This window comes from Hyalella azteca, unplaced genomic scaffold, assembly GCF_000764305.2.
Source record: "Hyalella azteca isolate HAZT.00-mixed unplaced genomic scaffold, Hazt_2.0.2 contig15348, whole genome shotgun sequence".
NCBI lineage: Eukaryota > Metazoa > Arthropoda > Malacostraca > Amphipoda > Hyalellidae > Hyalella > Hyalella azteca.
In genome coordinates, this window is record NW_025945204.1 from 304 (window position 1) to 24,888 (window position 24,585).

At 41.3% G+C, this 24,585-nt stretch overlaps 1 protein-coding gene across 1 annotated transcript; it reads right to left on the reverse strand.

Annotated features, from left to right (window-relative positions):
* Positions 1 to 9,091: 9,091 nt before the first annotated feature.
* LOC108674423 lies at positions 9,092 to 18,356 on the reverse strand. The gene is made up of 4 exons (XM_018162369.2): positions 18,239 to 18,356; positions 16,902 to 17,048; positions 10,936 to 11,225; positions 9,092 to 10,319 (listed from the first exon to the last, which is right to left on the reverse strand). The coding sequence occupies exons 1-4, from the start codon at positions 18,321 to 18,323 to the stop codon at positions 10,221 to 10,223; spliced, it is 621 nt and encodes a 206-aa protein (XP_018017858.2). The 5' UTR covers positions 18,324 to 18,356; the 3' UTR covers positions 9,092 to 10,220.
* Positions 18,357 to 24,585: the final 6,229 nt, after the last annotated feature.

Genomic DNA, 24,585 nt, shown 5'->3' on the forward strand with positions numbered 1-24,585 from the left:
CTAAGCCGTCTATTTACGTGGAATTAATTTGTATGCGGCTGATTATATAATATGCCTATATTACATTATTTAATAAAAGCAGCGGGACAATCAATAAAGCAATCCTCATGCATTTGTTCCTATATTCCGCATTATGAAACTTATCGCGATATTGAAGAGCTGGGGACGGTTAACATACTGTATTTCTGCGGCGAGCTCATATATAGAAAATTGTTAGGTGTCGGCAGGTTATTAAACGCACATTCTAACTACTGAGTGTAATGCTTTTAAATGCGAATTGTTAATTCCTGATTACCGTGTACGAGTCCTTGTGGATAATTTTTCACTTATACTCCTTAAATTCACATACACAATCAAGGCACAACGACCAGGCTACTTAATGTCAAACGCCATATTTTAGGCCTAACTCAGCAGTGTATCCGCAATAAAAATAAATCAATATTTTCGTCAGCATAAATAATTAAATTAGCGTTCGCTTTGTTTGAATTCCTTTTAACCAAACCATTTGACATGATAAACATAAACAAGTAAATTTCCTGCTTATGCAATCCAGCTGTTTTGAATGAGATTATTAACAATCGATGGGACGTTATCTATGAATCAGAATTCATTTAAACTTTCTTAATAGAATCAAATATTCAGAAAACCCAAGACTATTATTACCTTAATCAACGAAAACTTAACCAATAAAATAAAAATACAAGAGTCGTGGTGATAAATCACCGTATTGATGCCTCAACAGCTGCCATACTCACCCTGAGGAGGAGGAGACTTGTACTGCAGGACGCCCGCCAGGATATCTGACTTCGCCTGCAAATAATGACAAGTGACGTGCAATTAGGCGGGGGTATTAATAAATAAATGATGAATTACTAATGATGTAAATTATATAGTTAATTAATGAAGGGTGGGAGGAAAGATGATTAAAGACCGGAAAAAATGAATCAAAAGCGAATTTAGGAAAAAGGGCATCTATAGAGTCGCTAAATATCTGCAGATATATAAGAGAGTCACGTCTCACGATGTTGAATCTCGTTGATCAAAAGAGGAGATATTGAAAGTCCCTCTCTTTTAATTTCCCGTTGTCTTTACATTTCATGTTTTCTTTCATTATCTCAAAAAACTAAAACAAACAAACATGCATGTGCTTATATTCTTGTTTTACATAAATAGTGTAGGAAGTTTCAGAAAGCTCGGTCAGTTAATAAAAAGTTTTTTTTTGGACGGTAGACCCATACCTTAAATTTGAGTTTGTGCCACAATAAAATAATCATTTTCAGAAACCACATTCATCTGTCATTATAAGTATTTCTCGAACTTTTCCTATGAACGATACATGGTTCTCCGTTCCCTATTTGCCGTGTCATTTTGTTTTCTTTGCAACAACTAAGCGTATTTTGCTCCATTAATGAGTTAGACACAGCTTTATATTATAACATAACTTGTCCCATTTCTATGAAATCAAGTTCAAATATATACCAACGTTTAATAAATCTATAATTAGAGAATATAAAATTTATATGAAATTAAAGGGTCATTCCAATTCAGGTATACCAATTTTAAAAGTCAGCCCCACCTAACCATTACCAACATTGATGAAATTGCACACATGAATTTCATTACCGGAATAAAGAGGAAAAAATTTATTAAAATAAAGAAGAAGGATTTATTTTGTTAACGGAATGAAAAGGAATGAATTTTGTTACAAGAATGAGTTTTGTTAAATAAATGATGTGGAATGAATTTTGTTACAGGAGTGAGTTTTTTAAATAAATGAAGAGAAATTAATTTTATTTCCGGAATGAAGAGGTATTTATTCTGTTACCAGAATATAGAGGAATAAATTTTTTCCGGATTGCATGAGGAGGAATGAATTTTGTTGCCGGAATAAAAATGATTTCATTTTATTGATCTAATGTAGAAGAATTTATTTTGTTACTGGAATGAGCAGGAATGAATTTTTCCGGTATGACGAAGAATGAATTTTATTACCGAAATGATGGGGAGACGATTTTATTACAAGACTGACGAGGAATGAATTTTATGGCCGGAACGAAGAGGAATGAATTTCATACCGGAGTTAAGAGGAATAAATATTGTTGCAAAAGTGAGTTCTAAAGAAATGAAAAGGAATTAATTTTAATACCGGAATGAAAAGAAATTACTTTCATTACCTTAATGAATAGGAGTGAATTTTATTACAGGAATTGACAATTTCAGTGTACCAACAATTGCAGCACACGCGACTATTGCGCAGTTGATTATTGAGATGACTCCCCACTAATGTGCGATAAAATCTAGTGCATTTAATTAAGATGGAAATAATATATAATTAAATCATAAACTACAGGATGACTGCTTGAAATAATATTCTAATGCTTGTTGCAATTGCCTTGAAAATAAATTGGATTGCCTTACACCACCAGATGAATATTATTCATTTATTTAAATTAATTCAAATTGTTGCAATGAATGACTTTATTGAGCGCCTCTAAAATCCAAATTGTGACAGGCATGCAAAATAATTGATCGGTTTTATTGAAGTCTTGCAAGGCGATGGTCGCTATTATGGCGCTAGGCTATTAACACCATTGTTCAAAAAAGGTGACAAAAGCAGCCCCGGCAACTATCGCCCTGTCAGTCTGACAAGTGTTGTTTGTAAGCTGATGGAATCTGTTGTGAGGGATAGGATTATCGATCACTTGTATGAAATCAGTAAAAGAAAGTTACCATAGACGGAAAATAGAAAAAGATAGAAAGAGATTTGACGTTGGAGAGTAAATATGAACAAAATTATGAATTCGGTGTGAAATTTCATCAAAATCGGTGATGGTTAAGTGGGGACCCCTGGTATACTTGACTTGGTATATGGCTATATTAAATTTATATGAAATTAGATCAAATATATATTTTATTATTATATTTTTAATCAGGAGCATATTGATTGTGAAATTTGAGCGGGCAGTTTATCACATACTGTTAGGATTGTACCATCATTATTTAAGTCTTACATCTTCTCTCAAACGCAGTAAAACCTGAAGCTATTCTGGCTGTCTTCTTCCGTCTAACTTCCTACTCCTCTCACTGACTTCCTCTAAATTTCTAGAATTCAATTCTTCAGTCACTGAATCATCATACAGTATCAACATTGTACATTAGCACTGAGGAGGCCACGCCTGCAGCGCTGAACTACACCACGCGCGCAACATTATTATTGTTTGCTGCTATTATAGAAGCAAATTGAATTGCAACCTAACGAGGGGCTGTTAGCTTGTTTTTTATTGATAAACAATACAATAAGAACAATACATAATACTTTTTGAAAACGTCGTTGGCTGTTCATTCAAAGTTTTCTTGTTGATGATTTCATTATTTAAAAATAAATTATTAAATCTAATTCGATTATGTAAATTCCTTCCAACATCGGTTCAAATAATCCAGAGATTAGCTCCGTTCAATTGATAATTTAATGGCTCGGTTAAAGTGATCACAACTTCGGAGTAATGACAGTTAACTATAAATTTAATAAATGATTTTCTCCAGCAGAACACGACTCCGTAAGCTCTTATAAATATAAAGCAAAATATTGTCAGCGATCAAAACTCACCCAGTTGCGAGACTTCTTGGTCTTTTTGCCCGTCTGGTTTCTGCCCATCTTGGTGGAGTAAAGGAGCGTTGGAACTTCGTACGCACACACTGAAAACTCGACTGCGACTGGCGGTTGGGCGCTGCCCCTCCCTTTATATACCCTGAGCTCCAGTCCACGAAGGCCTATCCACGCACGTGGCTGATGAGATACCACGTGACAAAGAAAAATTGTATGGAATAATTTTATTGCTTTGCAGATTTCGTTCCTGATATTGGTGGACTTGAAGACCTCCTCGGTTCTTAAAACTCGCTACGAGTTTTATGATGCCTCTGGTCACTCTCGGTTTAATTATCATAGATTTTCATCTCAATAAGACTAACATTTTAAACCGAACGACTAACTCATGCATCAAGTCGGAAAATGTTTTATGTTCTGGCATTAGTTAAAGCTTTAAATGAGAAATATTCAGAATAACTAATTTTCAGATTATTACTCAGTATAAATTCTGAATACAAATTCTGATCCGGGCATTTCACCTGCTTGAAACGTTTCATCTTCTCGAATCATCCGAGGCGTAATTGCTGGCGTTTAGTGTTGTTTTTTAAATATAATTTAGGTTGAAATATGAATTTATCTTGACATTATTCTTTCGGTTACTTTGCCGCATTGATTACATCTTACCTGATGATTGCGGCTCATTGATGTCCTTATCAAGGCTGTTTTGGGTTATATATACGTTTTCCCTGGCAAATCAACGTGATAAATTTCAACGAAAAAAACCTGTTTAAGAGACAAACAAACATCAATTAATTAAATGGAACATAATACTTAGATTAATATTGGAATTTTCTAGTCTTTTACGACATCATGCAAGCTCTGCTAAAATTCTTGTCATTGCCAACATATGCATTGTCATAATTTGTCAAAATTTATTAACATTTTCCCCTTTCCGAATCGGTCATATATGTAAGTAGCGAAGGTTTTGTTCGTATTTTTTTTTTGCTGGGTTCTTAGAATCTAAAAATATTTGCCATGCTCATCATTTTTCGCATCAATCCAGTTCCGGAAGATGAGATGAAATTAGATGGTAATTTACGTCTTCAGCTTGAAGCTTACACCTCATATTACCATCATTATGTTATAGTGTACGATTATTGTAGTGAAGGAAATGGAGGCAATAAAATACGAAGAAATGCTCCAAGACAGCGAACAAACAAACGAGTATTGAGATTACGAGCAATCACCGGCAGACGAGATTATTAGACAGATTATTTTTACAACGCGTGTACAGCAATAAAAACAAGCACAAGATTTCATTTGTTAGGTTTTAGGATTCATGAATTGATGAATTGGGATCAATGGTCTTACAATACACATAGTAATTCAATTGTTTTTTGTATTCAGTAAAATAATAATAAATAAAATGATAAAATATACGTTCGATGCATGTAATAATACATTTATGCATGTAATATGGATGCGCGAACATTACTCATCAATCCATGCAGCCTCCCAATTTTCAGGCCTTGGGCGTGCAAACTTGTTAAACGAAAGTTCAATTGGAAAATTTGTTTGTTATCGGAGGAAGCTTCCATATAGTTTGTACATTTAAATTGAAATAAGAAACATCGGAAAAGATAAATATCATTTCATTATGCGAGAACCTAATGCATTTCGCAAGTGTATTACCTGCCAAGAACAAAGCACTACAATGGAGAAAGTTGCCATAGCTAAACTGCACCTATATACGGTCAAATATTAAGCTCCAGAGGTTAATTTTTTTGTCCCGACACCAGGTTGACCTGACGCGCCTGATTTGCGTGAAGAGACTCGAACATCCCGTGACAAAGAGCGCGCGTGTGTTTCACTGGGCACAAAACTGGGCAAAAAATTCTGTTTATAAATTGAAGATATTTTAACTCGCTTGTGAGGCCGAATTCCCTGAAGATTGAGCTTTTAGCTACGCTTGACTGGGTGGAATGAGCACAGCTTTCTGGTTGGATTATTGAAAATTACTCAAAGCAATGGATTTGATTTTAAGTTGGAGTGAGAAAATAATTTAAAAATTTTAGTAAATGTTCAAAGCACGTTCATTAATATGCTTCAAACCCTTTTCTCAAACCATGTAATTATAAGTAATTACGATATTAACGATTAAGAACTTCTCGGAGGTCAATGAGAGGATATAGCTGCATTTTCTACAGTTTAGTTCTGAATGTGATCGCTATTTCAACATTTTCTGCCCCAAAGGATGTTCATAGTTCAGCATGATTATCTTTTTACTACCTCACTAACAGATCTCATGAGAGCAACTTGGATATTTCCAAGCTGGTACATCGATTTGTTACCAGCGGAACTTCGTAAAGTCTCAAGTGTATGCCGAAGACATGCGCTCAACTTACACAATTTGTTCGTCTCTTGGACGATATTCTTTGTACGCTTGAGCCTATAGCTTAGAATTATTTGTGGCAAGCAGCGCAGGTAGCGGCCTTTGTTTTACAATCAGCCTACAAACTTTCAGGGGCAAGATGTGGACTCTTACGCTTCGTAAACAAACTACACGTGTTCTGTATGATGTGTGATGTATAATGTGTAATGTGTGATGCGAGATAAGAGGTGTGTGATGTGAGATAATAGATGTGCGATGTGAGATGTGTGATGTGAGATGATAGATGTGTGATGTGAGATATGTGACGTGTGGTATCATATGAGTGATGTGTGATGTATCACGTGAAATAGGAGATTACGAGACAAGACCGAGCTAATATTGCTGACCTGCCCTGCCCTTTAATCGTGAAATTCTAATCCCATCACAGAATTAGCCTTAACCAGAGTAACCATTAGCAAAAAACACTTTGAAACAAATTTGTTTAAAGTAAAAATGGCTGTAAATTATTGTACAATTCCCGAGTTGCGGTGGCATAAGCGAGCTGCACTTGATGGCATGACTGTCGCCCGCCTCGCTGACGCTGAACTAACTTGCGTGAAGCTGAAATAAGCGACGACAGGCTGAGCTGAATGCATTCATTTCATGCATTCATTCATCATTCATGAGCCTCGCTGACGCTGAACTAACTTGCGTGAAGCTGAAATAAGCGACGACAGGCTGAGCTGAATGCATTCATTTCATGCATTCATTCATCATTCATGAGCCTCGCTGACGCTGAACTAACTTGCGTGAAGCTGAAATAAGCGACGGCAGTCTGAGCTGAATGCATTCATTCATCATTCATGTGCGAGGCTGCGTACCATTCATTTGAAAATAACCAGTCCATGTTAATTTAGCTCATCAGAATAGATTACGGTGTATGTACTATCTATTAAAAATACATTCTCTTTTCTTTGTTTGTTCGAAAATTATTAGCGATTTTTGATGAGAGAGAAAGAGAAATAATTGAAAACATGAATTTAATTTCAAAATATTGTCCCGGTCATTGAAAATATATTTTTAATGACAAGTTTTCATCAATAACTAAATTATTTGTAATATTCTGATCAACAGGCTTATAAGGAGCCACGTTATATCATCTCATAAATAAAACATTGATCTATAGGATCTGAGGGTTACTGCGCGCGATCAGTGTAGGATCTGAGGGAAGCTACGCACGATCAGTGTAGGATCTGAGGGAAGCTGCGCAGAATCAGTGTAGGATCTGAGGGTCACTGTGCACGATCAGTGTAGGACCTGAGGGAAGCTACGCACGATCAGTGTAAGATCTGAGGTAAGCCGCGCACGATCAGTGTAGGATCTGAGGGTCGCTGTGAACGATCAGTGTAGGATCAGAGGTAAGCCGCGCACGATCAGTGTAGGATCTGAGGGAAGCTACGCACGATCAGTGTAGAATCTGAGGGAAGCTACGCACGATCAGTGTATGATCTGAGGGAAGCTACGCACTGTCAGGATGTCCTCGGCAGCGCTGTTTTCCACGAAGAGATCTCACCGACGCCTGCCGTGCGCGCTGGTGCAATATGGCATGGCGCTATCCTTGGTATCCTCAATTGGTATTTGTTTTGGACGTGGCAGTCCCAGGCCACGATGGATCGCCGCCTCTGATTCTCGCTCATCCGCCCTCATTTGGGCCAGCTGGCGTTCCATTCATCGCAATCAACATGCCCCTCCAGGCAAATGACGGCGTAGCAACGTTGGTAATTTGTTGATTACGTTGAAATAACGTTCAATCAAATCAACGTTTTCCCAACTATTACCTATAAATGACCTGGTGGGCATGATTGTAGTATCGCGCATATAATCTGTCGAGATGCACGGACTGCAAAATTTTTCGATTTTACCTCCCCATCAAACCCCCTTTTTTGCAAATAAAATCCAAACTATAACGAAATTAGAAAAACGTAACCACCGATTTGTAGATCTTTTTTTTTGCGAGTCGAATGGTATATGTCTCATTGATGTAGCTTCAAAACTGTAGGAGGAGATAGGTTTGGCGTGAGAGAGGTTTTCATCTTTTTAAATTGGTCAGTAGAGGCGGAAAACCGTGGCGCGCTATGTAAAGGCATGTAACGTAGCTTAGATACCGAAAGTAAGCGTTAGCTCACTTCAAAGTCAGTCAGCAGTGCAGAGGACAACTTTATCAACACCCCTCCGCATGATATCTGTCGGGTAAATGAGCTGTAGGTCCAGCGACAGCACATTTATAGAGCTTAGCCGTAATTATCTCCATAGGATTTTGTGAAGGGACCCCATCACCCTCCCCCCTTTCGGGATCTGTCGTGAACGCATAAATCAACGTACAGAGATGGTTCTAGCACCGTTAATAATAAATAAATAATAAAAGCAAAATATTTCGACTTTTACCCCAGACGCTCCCCATAAGTTCGGTTTCTGTGTCAATGTATAGGTTCGGTAAAACAGAAGTTGAAACAGCAGCTTATGATGGATTTGTAGATTTCGCGGATTCATTAATTCGTCATCAGATTTGGTCCGTGCGTCTTCTAGCACAGCGAATATAGGACGACTCTGCTCGTCGTACTATCTCGTGGAGATGGCGTCCAATCCTGTTTATATCAGTCCAATTAATGTGCCGAGTTTTTGAAGAAAATGATTATTTTCTTCGTTCTAGTGTGCCCCAATTTACATAGTGTGCCGAATTTGGTGAGTAGTAATATGTAATGATTATTATCTTCGTTACAGTACTATATAGTTGGGGAATTACACCAGAATGATCGTAAGAGAAAGACTCGGACGCGATCGACTAGAGATGCTAACTTGCGTTTGATCAATTTAGCCTTCCAATATCGGCTGCAGTTATACGTGAGTTAGCTTGAAAATTGTTCTCTATTTTCATTTAATAAGAATAGTACCTAAATTAAAGGTTACATAATACACAGAGGAATAGCATTAAGTGTTACTCAAAACCAGGTGCAATTTCACGAAAAAAAAATCAGTGCTGAATCAAGTGTTGCATCAAGAAACCTTTGGACATCACACGAGTCTTGATGATTACAAAAATATCAAATTTCAATTCAAATAACTAAAACTTTGATGCAAACAGTGCATCATTAATGTATCTGTTAAAATCTACTATGACACGCCTGTGCTGAACAATTATCTACCTGACATCCATCACTCCTGAAAGTGACAGAAATAGGAAGGAACAAGAGCGTTGAAAAAAAAACTGTTGAAGAATAAATGTAAAATAACAAGACATCAAGATGTCTTGGCTACCAGTTTTTGTCAAGATGTAAAGACATTCGTTCTTTCATTTCTCCTCACCCAAGTGGCCTAATTTCACTAAGTGAAGTAATTAACGTGATAATTTTGTCATTTCATATTCACATTTACATTGTCTATTTCAAATAATATCGAATGTTCGAAAAATAGTTACAATTCATGGAGAAATCATCAGCTGCAATTGGCAGCTTCAACTCTCGAAAGTCGACCAACTCGTTTGTTTTTAGATTGCATATGAACTTATGCATAGCGAAACGAGTAAGAAATTTCAATGCATTTACATGTGAGCCTCACAACTAATTGGGATCTAGTCAATTTCAGATGAAGGGAAGGGCTGAAACTGATTGGTTTTCCTACATTTTCCATAAAAGATGAGAAAGGAAGCTAGGCAATAGTTTTCGTCGGTCACATAACTTGAAATTTTCAAGAAACATACGCGGAAAGATTTCGTTGCATTTAAGAAAGCAGAGTAACTCTGAACAAATGGACAAGGGTGAGTTCCCGTTCATAACTTTGCGTCTTGCCAAGCATTCTTTTATGCAACTCAAGACTTACAGCGCGATTATGTGCAGCCAATTTCATCTAAGTTCACAGAATTGTCACTGTATTGCATTGGAAAATCCTGCGTTAATGGAAGTGATACCGTTCTTAGAAACTTGCACCTTCGCTGATGAAAGTACAACAGTACGGAAACTTGGTGAAACAATGGCTTTATGGGAACGGGGAATTGCTTGACTTTAACGGTGGATTGATTAAGACAATGGTCTTACAAATATGCAAGGGGCTTTTAATAAATGATTGCATGCTACCATACAAACAACTCATGTTTCTAATCTTCGAACTCCTCTCAGCCTGAATTGGACGTCGCCTATGCGTTTGATGATGAAATTAGATCGCGTAGCTATCTGATTTCACCTTCCATGTTCTGATCATCCTATTAGGTTAGGCTACTTCAATGAGGAAATCGAACCCCATTTTCTTTCTGTCGTTGGTCGACGAGCCTTTCAGGATGACGGTAAGTTCTCCCGTGAACGAAACATCCTGCACAGGAAAAACATTACATACTTGATTAGAATAATAACTGTGCAGTGCTGATGTTCACAATTCTCATCTGAACCTTAATGTACCTACAGAAACTAGTACGCATTGTAGCAACACGTCGTGTCAGTATATATTTAACACTGTTGGACGTAGACCATAAAACCTTATATTCTGTTCGCGACCTGTCATTCCACTGCCAGCGCTGCACTGTCGGATTACTGGTACAATGTCTACCTCGATCCTGTCTCTCTGGAGCACCTCTCTGGAGCACCTCTCACAAGCACCTCTCGCAAGCACCTCTCACAAGCCTCTCTCAAGCACCTCTCACATGCCCTCTCTGAAGCTAAAGTGTGAGTAACGGGATATAATTGAAGTTTAGGTCATCAGCATTTTTTGAATAGAAACAACAAAACAACTGTTTATACACGTCATCATGTATTGTTGAGTATAGGAATAATAATCTAGAAACAGTGCATCACTTGGAATCACGGACTCCACCAACAGACACAATGCATCACTTGGAGTCAATGGAGTCACGGACTCCACCAACAGACACAATGCATCACTTGGAGTCACGGACTCCACCAACAGATACGACTTTACTCTCAGCTCTCACTGGTAGAGGGTTGGCCGTGCAGTAGTTAGTGTTAGCGCCGTTCCCCAGGCCGTCCGTGTCAAACTCAAGGCTGTAGCCGTCGCATCCGTCGGTACCCAAGAAGCCCTTGAAGGATTTGGAGGAACTAATCTTGAGTTTTGTTGTGCTACTCGTTGGGTAAGTTAATTTCAGAGAGCAGGCGTTGACAGGCGTGTTGGGGAAGTAGAGACACCCGAATCCAGAATGAGACAGCAGGTACATCCCGCCCTCGCTGAGGTCCGGAAGAGAAATCGTCTGACTGCAGTTCTTGACTGAAAGGTTAAATTTAGCTTATTATTAGGAGGTATCAACTAATATGACAGCCAATTTGTTATTTCTTAGGTTAATACCACAGAAATCGCGCATGACTGTTGCTTGAGCCGTGACAGAGGACGGACGTGACGTGTCGTACCGGTCCTGATATGACCTTTTTCTATTGCCGGTAGGTGGCAGTACACGCATCTTGTACTAAGTGTTTCAGTGAAAAGTCTGAAATTTAGTGTGAAGTCAGTAATGAGAGTGTGAATAGAGAACAAAGCGGATATTAATAGTCATTTTACCGAATTTCGCCTTTCCCGTTAAGTGTTTAGATTTCCCTATAACGGCCCAATTTGTAAATAAATATCACAAATTTTTACCAGTAAATTAGTTCTGTGATCTCGTAAATGAGAGAGTAAAAGAACATATCAGAGAACAGTAAAAAGTACCTGTAAAAATGGTAACAAAAGCTTGTACAAGCCAACCATCTGGAGAATGCCTTGAATGCAAAAAACTAAATTACGGTAAATTTGCGTTGCGATGTAATTCATGCAGTCTGTTCTGTCACTTTGAATGCTCTCTACTGCCATTATACCAACTTGCTAGATACGTAAAGACGAGGGTGCCATTCATCTGCAGAAAACGTGTAATGAATGAGAAGTGGTACAAGGAATGTGCCGAAGTTGTGCGAGATGTCGCCGAGAGTGAAGGAATTCAAACTAGGCCTAACGCGATCGCTTCCCCCGCCCAACGTGCCCGTGCGTTGCTGCCCTCTATTCCTTCTACCCCCGCCTGCCCCAACGCTGACCGAAATCATACCCCGCCTCCCTTACCCTTTACTCGCACCCCACCCCTTGACCGCAGCCCAGAAAAGGATGGGGAAGGGGTAACCCTTCCTCTCTCCCACACCACACACACTCCCGCAGTCCAATTAAATTTAAATGCCTCGGCTGCTACTCCGCCTGGTCACACAAACATCTGCTGGAGGTATCTTCAGGGAAATTGCGATCAGGAGAATAAAGGATCGAGCTGCAAGTATCCTCACCCTAAGATTTGTCACAAATTTTCAACATTTGGAAGCAAAAACCAAAGGGGATGCAAAAATGGGAAATACTGCCTGTTCTACCATCCGTTATTGTGCTGGAATACTATAAAAAATTTAACTCAGTTCTCATAGGCAGTGAGTGACAGAGAGCGCATTTTCTCGTCAATGAAAACTTGAGGTCTCGGACGGACGGACAGACGGACGGACAGACAGACAGACAGACGGACATGGCGAGCACAATAGTGCATTTTTTCCATAAATGAGAAAATGCGCTAAAAATATAGCTTGCAAACGAGATAACTGTCGCTTTAATCACCTTAGACTCAGCCCGCAGGCGGGAAGAGATACCAAATGGAGACGGGATTTTGATACTTCATCCCTGGAACACCAGATAGACTCTACTGCCAAACTCAAAATTTCAGAAAAAAATGCATTTGTTAAAAAACTTCTTTCTGGGAAGGGCGAATCTATCGTAATCAGAGATACCACAGGGCTGTCCCAAAAATTACCCCACCGGAGGGTACGCACACAGTGAAAGCAGGTTTGCCCGCGCGGGCAACCTGCTCCAACCTGCCACAAGAATGAACATAGGTTAATAATGTAAGTGTTCACAGTGAAAACCTGTACGGATAGGCTTCTGCCGACAACCTGCCTATACCTATTTACCGGAATGTACTGCACATTCTTATCTGCTCAACCTGCTTGGCATATGGTCATTTTTGAATTAGTTGTACCTTTAAAACCTCAATTTTCTTTGTTTCTTATGAATTATTTCGTACCTCAGATGAGCCTATTGTGAAAACATGAATACACTAATAAAATACGCTAATAAAAAATACACCAATATAATACGCTAATAAAGTACACTAATAAAATTCACCAACAAAATATACTAGTAAAATACCATAATAAAATATACTAATATGATACACATATAAAGTACACAAATTAAGTTCACTAATAGAGTGCAATAATAAAATACACTGTTAATGCACTTCCTCACCCAGAGCACTGATTAGGTCGCAGCTGGTTTCCTGCTTCCTCTGTGAACACCCTCTCGCGCTTGTTTCAGGCGCCAGCCTCAGCAGGTAACCAGCACGCTGGCAACATGCTTTCACTGTGTACGTACCCGGACACTACATCGTACCGGAGTTGAGAACAACACAGAAAACTCGATATCAGGTGCATCAATTTTTTAGACCTGCAGAGGCAAGTAGATCAGATTCAGCAACAATGCAACAACTATTGAAATTGCGCGAACAACAGCAGAAATCCAGAAATCACAGCAACAAATGCAAGAGCTGCTGAGCCAGATACCCCTGGCAGTGCGGTGTTGCAGCAACTAAGAATACAAGGAAAGGAAGAGTCTGGCATCATGATAGCTAACATAGAGGGGCCCTTCCCAAGAAGATAACGTCACAAGATCGGCGTACTTGAAGAAATTGCTGAGACAGAAGGAATAATCATGCTTGCCTTAACCGAGTCACATCTAAGAGAGGATATCCAAGATGGAGAAATTGAAATGAAAGGCTTTCAACATTACCGATCAGACCGAAAAGAAGGGAGGAAAAAAAGGAGGCGTTATAGTCTATACCTCAGAAACTCAATCGCGGCAAAACAGTTCCCCTGCCTTTAGGCTCCAATGGATATGCGAAACCTGTTATACTATACCTCTCTCATCTCCAACTGTGCATAGCTATCGTATACCGACCACCTGACTGCCCGCCGGAAAAATTTAACGAAACTCTTGAGAGAATAGAAAGAGAAGTGGCCAACTTGGGTGAACCTTCTCCAAACATTGTGGTTGCAGGAGATTTCAACCTACCACGCATACGATGGCCACACTTGGACTGTGTAGTACGGCGCAGAGATCAGGACAGAACCCAGGCAACACAACTACTTCGATTCGCTAGAGAGCACTTGCTAAGTCAGCAGGTGCTGGTACCTACAAGAGAACACAATATCCTAGATCTATTCTTTACCAGCAATGAAGAATTGGTTGCTGATATTCGGGTTGAGGAGACCTCACTGTCAAACCATCGATTAGTAGTGGTCGAAACAACAATTGGGATTAGAAACCAGCCCAGACATACATCTCGCGAGGGCCTGGATGGACTAAATTTTCATCATCGAAGAACAGACTGGGAGGCCGTTGAAAACGAACTCCTCGACGTCGACTGGAGATCAGAGTTATTGGAGTTAAATGCCGAAGCAATGTACAACAAACTGTGCGAAGTATTACTGAAGGTATGCACGCAACACACGCCGGGAAGAACGGCGCCCAAACGGCAGATAATTCCAAGCGACAGACGGATCCTCATGAGAAAACGAGCGCGCTTGAACAACCAGATAACGGCCGCCTCTAGAAATAAGGAGAGACGGAGGCTGGAACATTTAAAGGAGAAAATTGAGGACACTGAATAACAGTTGCAAGACTCGCATGAGGCTGAACAACAAGTTGCGGAGGCGCGAGCGGTGGCTGCCATTAGGAAGAATCCCAAATACTTCTATAAATATGCCCAGTCAAAGGCCAAAATCAGAGCATCAGTGGGGCCATTGAAAAATAATGATGTCCTTATTGGAGACAACCAGGGCATGTGCGAACTGCTAGGAGCGCAGTTTAAAAAAGTATTCAGCATACCCGATACCCAAGACAGGAGAATGAAATGTGAGTCATTCAAGACTTACCAGGAGGTCGGACGCTGATGAACATTGAGTTTGAAGCACCGGATCTAAATAGGAGTATCCAAGAATTATCGATATATTCGGCGCCCGGGCCAGATGGAGTCCCTGCTGTGTTACTGAAAAAATGTGTCGGTGCACTTAAGGTCCCTCTGACTTTACTCTGGAAAACATCATTGAGAGAAGGAAACGTTCCTAGTTACCTAAAATTAGGGCTAGTAACCCCAATCTACAAACGAGATGCGAGAGATAAACCCCAGAACTACAGGCCGGTTACATTAACATCACACGTAATCAAAGTATTTGAGAAGGTTGTTACCAGAAGGTTGGTGCAGCACGTGGAGGAGGCTGACCTTTTAAAAAAAGGCAACATGGTTTTAGACGAAATTGCTCTTGTTTGTCTCAGTTACTGGAGCATCACCACCAAATACTGGCAAGGCTGGAGGAGGGGCCAGGAGTGGACGTGGTGCATTTGGACTTCGCGAAAGCGTTTGACAAAGTTGACAATGGAGTGCTCTTCAGAAAATTAAGACTACTGGTGGTCAGTGGTGAATTGCTGGCATGGATCCACAGCTTCCTAACAGAAAAACTACAAGCTGTAGTTGTTGGAGGCTCGAGATCGAGTGTAGCTAAGGTGAAGAGTGGAGTACCACAGGAACGGTCCTAGGCCCAATTCTCTTCCTCATCCACGTCGCCGACATAGATGTGTCTGAGAACCACGCCACTGCATCGTCATTCGCGGACGACACCAGGATATTAATGACCATCACGGACAGGACGGACAGTGAAAGGTTGCAAAAAGACCTCTCTGCAATATATGACTGGGCCCTAGTGAACAACATGCAGTTCAACGGGACCAAGTTTGAGGTCCTGAGGTACAGAGGAACCGGAGGAGCTGGAATGGAGCACCGCTACCTGGCACCTGACAACTCGGAAATCGAAGAAAAGCGACTCGTTCGCGATTTAGGAGTATTGATGAACAATCAGGTCAATTTTGGTGATCACATAGTGGCAATAACCGCAAGAGGTAGGCGACAGATGGGGTGGATCTGGCGGACGTTCAGAACGAGAGAAACGGAACCGATGATCACACTCTTCAGAGCCCTTGTAATACCTATCCTTGAATACTGCTGCCAGCTCTGGACTCCGTTCACACAAGGCGCAATACGGCAACTGGAAAGAGTCCAACAAACCTTCACTTCCAGGATCAGAGGGATGGAGGAGTTTAACTACTGGGAGAGGTTACAGCGACTGGGTCTGTACTCACTGCAGAGGAGACGGGAGAGGTATGTCATTCTGTACACATGGAAAATGATAACCGGAATGGCATCAAACTTCGAAAGCGAGACTTTCAAGATTGAGACACACCATAACGAAAGAAGAAGGAGACTGTGCAGGATCCCCCACTACGTAACAGATCGGCGGTCAGACTTCAATCCCTGCGGGAAGGATCCCTTTCCGTAGCCCGGGCCGAGGTTGTTTAACGTCCTACCAAGGGATCTAAGAGAAGGGGAGTTCACCCTGGAGACCTTTAAGAGACAACTGGACGTGTTCTTGGGAACAATCCCTGATCGACCTCCTCTGCACCACTACCAGCGGCGAGAAGCAAGCAACAGCATCGTTCATCAGCGGGCCCAAATGAGGGCGGACGAGCGATAATCAGAGGCGGCGATCCATCGTGGCCTGGGACTGCTACGTCCCAAACAAATACTGAGGAAAGGAAACTAAGGAACTAAGGTTAGGAATCAGACGGTGACTTGAAAGCTAATTGCAAAATACTTGAGAGTTACGATGCTTCGTGGGGCAAAATGCTTCGAAATAAACGCAAGTATAGGTGACATATTCGTTCCTCTTCATCTATTTATGCTACAGAACTACATAAGTAACGCTCCTCCACAATTATACACGCTACAGAACTACACTATTAACGCTCCTCCACAATTATGCACGCTGCAGAACTAACGCAGGATGATGGGTGCAGGAGCTATGCGCTCTAAAGGCTCTCGAACAATGAAGCCGCAGGGGTCCGAGGTCCTGCAGAACTCGAGGTCCGTGGCAGCTTGCACGAATTCCAACAAGAGACTCTCTGCCTTCACCACAGTAGATTTCCCTGCAGAATTGAGAGGATTCATATAAATATTCTCATGGAGAATTGAGGATTACATTTGCGGCTGAATTCAATTTCACATTTCTTAATCGTCATGGACAATAATTTAGCTCGATTTTAAGATATTGTTTCCAACAATAATTCAAGTGATGGTGCTAAACAAGCGAAAATTATTCAAATTAAAGTGAAAATTGGCACAATCGAATTCTTTAATTATTTAAACATCTGCGCTCTATGAAAATAATCTGTTATACATATACAATGCAAGCTCGATTGAAGACCCGAGAACGTAACTGATTAGCAAAATTCTTGCTCGTTTTTTAAATGTTTTTGGTCGAATGATGTTAGCAGTTAACGAAAAAGACCGTTCCGATAGTCATTTGAATATGTTACCGACGGTTGGAATGCAACTACATTCATTATCAAGTTTAAATAAATTTTGTACACTAAACATTGCATCTCCTGAGGACTGGAGGAAGGACATTGCATCCATATCGTAACACCTCCCCCGCGTTGCGGGATGTTAAATTATTCATATTCCAATACCTGAGATGTCCGCAGCATTCCGGGAGACCGACGAATCCTTATGAGAAAACGCACACGTTTGATTAAACAAATAGCTGAGTCCATTACTGATCTGGGGAGACAGACTAGTAGATTTGCACAATGAAATTGAACTCAGGTTGCAGAAATCGCATAGGATAGAAGAACAAGCTGCCGAGGAACGAGTAGTCGAGGTAATCAGTGGTCCGACGACGCCAGTGGGTCCGCTGAAGGATAACGATGTCCTTGTAGGAGATGACAAGGGTAGGGTAACATGGGGCAGCGAGCCCACTGCGGGTCACGGGCCCATAGCGGGTTTCTCGCTAAGTATGGCAGATATTGATCCGTGTTCTCTACCGCCGGTCGACAGTTTCACTGGGATGAAGTATACGGATTTACGTTTTGCTAAGTGTTTGCGTTATTAAGTTCTTTGCGAATAACTGTTTTAGTCCAGATAAAAAGTTGTGAGATGTTCAAACATTGCAACACCTCACTCGCGTTGTGAGATGTTCAAACATTACAACACCAGCCGCGCTGTACGCTGCGTGACAACTGCTCATCGAACAGCAAACGCGAACATTCAGCGACGCTTACTGAGGTGGAGAAGTGGGCTTTCGGGACACAAACTTGAAGAAAATTGTGTGCATTACCTTCAGGGTGTTCCCAATTAAAATCTGATGAAGGATCGAAATTTGGGTCCGGAAAGTCGTGAACGAAGTTGGTGGTAATTTTCATGACCTGAAATCCATCGTTAGTGATGTTCAGCTTCCTTGGATCGTCTGTAAAAGAGGACTGCATTAGTGGCAGTTTTTTACAGACTGGAATTTGCGCAGCCTCCAGGGCATCAACACGACATCGTTAAACTTGGTTTCCTCGTTATCAACACAGCCACATCGTTATCAGTCGTGCTTGCAGCCTACATCCCGGTTGACTGTGTGCCTGTATCTCAGTTGACAGTGTGCCTACATCACGGTGGGCAGTGTGCCTACATCACGGTGTACAGTGTACCCGCATCACGGTTGACAGTGTGCTTACATCACGGTTGACAGTGTGCCTACATCACGATTGACAGTGTGCCTACGTCCCTGTTGACAGTGTGCCTACATCCCAGTTGACAGCGTGCCTACATCACGGTTGACAGTGTGCCTACATCTCGATTAACAGCGTGCCTTCAGCCCGGTTGACAGTCTGCCTACATTTCAGTTGCCAGTGTGCCTACATCACGGTTGACAGTGTGCCTACATCCCTGTTGACAGTGTGCCTACATCCCAGTTGACAGTGTGCCTACATCACGGTTGACAGCGTGCCTACATCACGGTTGACAGTGTGCCTACATCCTAGTTGACAGCGTGCCTACATTACGGTTGACAGTGTGCTTACATCCCAGTTGACAGTGCACCTATTTCCCGGTTGACAGTGTGCCTATATCCCGGTTGACAGTGTGCCTACATCCCGGTTGACAGTGTGCCTACATCCCAGTTGACAGTGTGCCTACATCCCGGTTGACAGTGTGCCNTATAACTGGGACCGAGTAAACACATAAATCATTATAAAACTAAAGCATCATGAATGACCTCTAAGAGCGGCCTTCCTGGCGCAGTCCGCGAAGTCCGTGGAGGCGATCTCAACGATGTTGCTTCGATCCGTGACATCAAGCGCATAGGAGAGGTCAGTATCAAGGGAAAGGGATGAGACGAGTTCGTACATCTGAAACGAGTAGTTTGTATGACAACATGCAATCATTCACTAAAAGCCTCCTGCATTTATCGAAAAAGTAGCCTAGGGCCATGAAGTTTAATGCTTTTGCGTGTTTGCTAGTTTTCTAGTGGGACTTTTGGTATACGTACGATTTACGGTGGTACACTCACGAATGACTTACGTATACGTGGCAGTGCGAACACGAATGACTAACGTTATACGGCAGTGCGAATTCGATATACGGCTGTGCGAATACGGTATACGGCAATTTGAACACGAATGACTTACGGTATACAGCAGTGCGAACACGAATGACTTTCGGTATATGGCAGTGCGAACAAAAATGACTTACGGTATACGGCAGTGCGAATACGAATGGTTTACGGTATACGGCAGTGCGAATACGGTGTACGTCAGTGCGAACACGCATGATTTATGGTATACGCAGTGCGAACATGAATGACTTACGGTATACAGCAGTGCGAACGCGAATGACTTTCGGTATACAGCAGTGCGAATACTTTATACGGCAGTTAGAACACGATTGACTTACGGTATACAGCTGTGCGAACAGGAATGACTTATTTTATACGGCAGTGCAAACACCAATGACTTATGGTATACAACAGTGCGAATACTTTATACGGCAGTTCGAACACGAATGACTTGCGGTATACAGCAGTGCGAACGCGAATGACTTTCGGTATACAGCAGTGCGAATACTTTATACGGCAGTGCGAACACTAATGACTTATGGTATACAGCAGTGCGAATACTTCATACGGCAGTTCGAACACGAATGACTTAAGAAATACAGCAGTGCGAACACGAATGGCTTACGGTATACAGTAGTGCGAACATGAATGACTTACGGAATACGGCAGTGCGAACACGAATGACTTACGGTATGCAGCAGTGCGAACACGAATGACTTACGGTATATGGCAGTGCGAACATGAATGACTAACGGTATACGGCAGTGTGAACACGAATGACTTATGGTATACAGCAGTGCGAATACTTTATACGGCATTTCGAACACGAATGACTTACGGTATACAGCAGTGCGAACATGAATGACTTACGGTATATGACAGTGCGAACATGAATGACTTACGGTATACTGTAGTGCGAATACTTTATACGGCAGTTCGAACACGAATGACGTAAGATATACAGCAGTGCGAACACGAATGACTTACGGTATATAGCAGTGCGAAAATGAATGACTAACGGTATACGACAGTGCGAACACGAATGACTTACGGTTTATGGCAGTGTGAACGCGAATGACTTGCGGTATACAGCAGTGCGACCATGAATGACTTACGGTATACGGCAGTGCGAACACGAATGACTTACAGCGTACGGCTGTGCGAACACGAATGACTTACAGTGTACGGCAGTGCGAACACGAATGACTTACAGTGTACGGCAGTGCGAACACGAATGACTTACAGTGTACGACAGTGCGAACACGAATGACTTACGGTATACAGCAGTGCGAATACTCTATACGGCAGTTCGAACACGAATTACTTACGGTGTACAGCAGTGCGAACAGGAATGACTTATTTTACACGGCAGTGTGAACACTAATGACTTATGGTATGCAGCAGTGCGAATACTCTATACGTCAGTTCGAACACGAATGACTTACGGTATACAGCAGTGCGAACAGGAATGACTTATTTTACACGGCAGTGTGAACACTAATGACTTATGGTATACAGCAGTGCGAATACTTTATACGGCAGTTCGAACACGAATGACTTAAGATATACAGCAGTGCGAACACGAATGACTTACGGTATACAGCAGTGCGAACATGAATGACTTACGGTATACGGCAGTGCGAACACGAATGACTTACGGTATACAGCAGTGCGAACACGAATGACTTACGGTCTATGGCAGTGCGAACATTGAATGACTTACGGTATACAGCAGTGCGAACATGAATGACTTACGGTATACGGCAGTGCGAACACGAATGACTTACGGTATACAGCAGTGCGAACACGAATGACTTACGGTCTATGGCAGTGCGAACATTAATGACTTACGGTATACGGCAGTGTGAACACGAATGACTTATGGTATACAGCAGTGCGAATACTTTATGCGGCATTTCGAACACGAATGACTTGCGGTATACAGCAGTGCGAACACGGATGACTTGCGGTATACAGCAGTGCGAACATGAATGACTTACGGTACATGACAGTGCGAACACGAATGAGTCACAGTGTACGGCAGTGCCAGCATGATTGACTCACGGTATGCGTTAGTGCAAATTATCATTATGGAACAACGAACCAACTCGCGGTTCAACAAGTTGCAACAAAACATGTGCGCAGTCACTTCTAGTCGCATTCTGAATATTGTTTCGAATGTATTGAAAATTTATAAAATTTCAGTAGGATGTCAATTGGAGGCAATGAAGTGCAAAAAGCGTGTAATATAATAAAGTTTCAAAGCTTCATGGCTCATCCCGGCAAAATCATCAGCTCACCACGACAACATCATCAGCTCACCACGACAACATCATCAGCTCACCACGACAACATCAGCTCACCACGACAACATCATCAGCTCACCACGACAACATCATCAGCTCACCACGGTAGCCCCAGAAGCGGATGGCAGCGCCAGGGTCCGGAATCCGCCCAATGTCGTCGGTGGCGCGGCGGACGCTGGCGACGTGCAAGCCTCGTAGCCAGACGCCCCGGGCGGCGTGATGGGGATCAGCATCAGGCATTAGTGAGGGTGATTAGAGCGTCGGTAATTCTGACTTAAAGTTATATTATGCTGTATAGAACGTGGTTTTGATGGTGAATTAATTAATAACTTGAGTTAAGAAAGTTATTGGAAGTTAGAGACTAAGAGTGAAGTGTTGAGAAGGATACAGGGATTTGGGGTGAAGCTGCGTAAAAGCTTGCATAAGGTGCTATTGTTTTCGAGACCGCGAGACCGAGGGTTTGTTTATAGTTTGAAATGGCGAGGGTATCAAACAAATCTTGTGGAACTCACAACCGTCGCGGCGTCACTTCGAGGGTATAGGCTTAACTGTGCGCGACGGCTCCCTATATAAGGACCTCAAAATTGGCGCCAAGCGTTGTTGGTTCTACGGAGGTGACCGTCACGCAAGCACGGTCTGCAGTCAGCGGACTGTATTTAACGGCCGCGGCCGTGAGGCCGGCGGTGTTACCGTTTTCGAACATTGACAGTCGCGAGAAACCTGAACTTATCGAAGCAGCCAAGAGTCCGGTGAGCACGTCAAGAAAATCAACATCAACACTACGGCTGCGACTCGGCCGTGAGACAATGCGAGAGGGCCACGAGTTGTACAACGATTATAACGCACGTCATCAGAAGATTTAAGTTCGAGTTCTAAACCGGAAGTTATCATCGGTACGTTCATCAGTACGATACGGTCACAATTTCCATCAAAAAGAAGCGGTACGGTCACAGTCATCTTCAACTTCAACCGCAGTACGGCAACGAGCTTGGAATAATATCATCGACGAGTAAGACTACGCCACTATTCCGAAGTACGGTCGTTGTAAAACAACCTACGGCCAGACTGACCGTGAGACACTACATTTATGAAGAACAGCGATCGCGAGGACGCGCGGCTACAGCGGCAGTACGACCACTTGGAATACGGCTGCAAACGCGCGGCTACAGCTGCGGTACAGTCGCTGAACCTACGGCCGCAAACGGGTGCGCGAGTTACGGTCGTTTACAACAGTCGTACGGCTCAACGGAACTGCAATGTATCAACATTTTCCGGTAAAATTAGATGATTAGATGATGTAAACTGATTTTGGACTGACTTTGGTTTTGGACTTTTGATTGTGTTCAGATTACCTTTGTCGAGTACTAGAGATTTTTGTTAACGTAGGATGTGAACTTAAATTTTCCAATTTAATGTGAAATGTATCAGTGTTTCATTACAATCCTCTCTTTGTACTATTTTGCCGTAACCTATCCATACGAGAACTTAGTCACGTGCTTATCAAGCGCCACTCGGCGAAAACCTGACAAAACGATAAGTAATGAATTCCGGTATCATGAACCTGAACCTGATCGTAACGTAAAATTGGTAGAGTAAGCACTCCGAGTGTCCAACTTCAAAATATATGAGACGAATTAGAAATTATTATTATTTTTATATTTCTTTTAATATTCTAATCAAGGAGAAGGTAAATCATCGTGGCATCCTTTCAGGGTTACTTGATTAAATCAAACATAATTACCACACCTTGATTACTTGACTATAGCTAACTTAACTTTATTACCTCCCCATAATTACATCAACTTTACTAACTCACCTTGAATACCTGACGATAACTATCTCAAATTTATTACTTCAACTTAAGTACTACCCCATGATTAGTTCAACTTAATTACTTCATATTAATTACCTCACTTCCATTACCCATCTTAATTACCTCACGATATTAACCTCACAATAATTATCTTATATTAATTACCACCTCATTAATTACTTCATAATAATTACCACACTTTATTTACCTAACTTTAATTCCCTCACACGAATTACCTCACATTATTTACCTCACATTAATTACATCAAATTACCTCACATTAATTACCTCACATTAATTACCTCACATTAATTATCTCACATTAGTTACCTCATATTTCTTATCTCATATTAATTACCTCACATTAACTACCACACATTAACTACCACACATTAATTACCTCACATTAATTACCTCACATTAATTACCTCACATTAATTACCTCACAATAGTTACCTAACTTTAATTACCCTCACATTAAATAACGCACATTATTTAACTCCCATTAACTACGTCACACTAATTACCTCACATTAATTACCTCACATTAATTACCTCTCACATTGATTACCTCATATTAATTACCTCACATTAATTACCTCACATTATTTACCTCACATTTATTGCCTCACATTAATTGCCTCACATTAATTACCTCACATTAATTACCTCACATTAATTACCTTAAAATAATTACCTCACATTATTTAACTGTCTTTAACTACCTCACACTAATTATCTCACATTAACCACCTCACATTGATTACCTCATATCAATTACCTCATATTAATTACCCCACATTCTTAACCTCACATTAATTACCTTACATTGAATACCTCACAATAATTTCTTAACATTATTTATCTCAAATTAATTACCTCACATTAATTACCTCACATTAATTATCTCACATTTATTACCTCACACTAATTATTTCACATTATTTACCTCATATTAATTACCT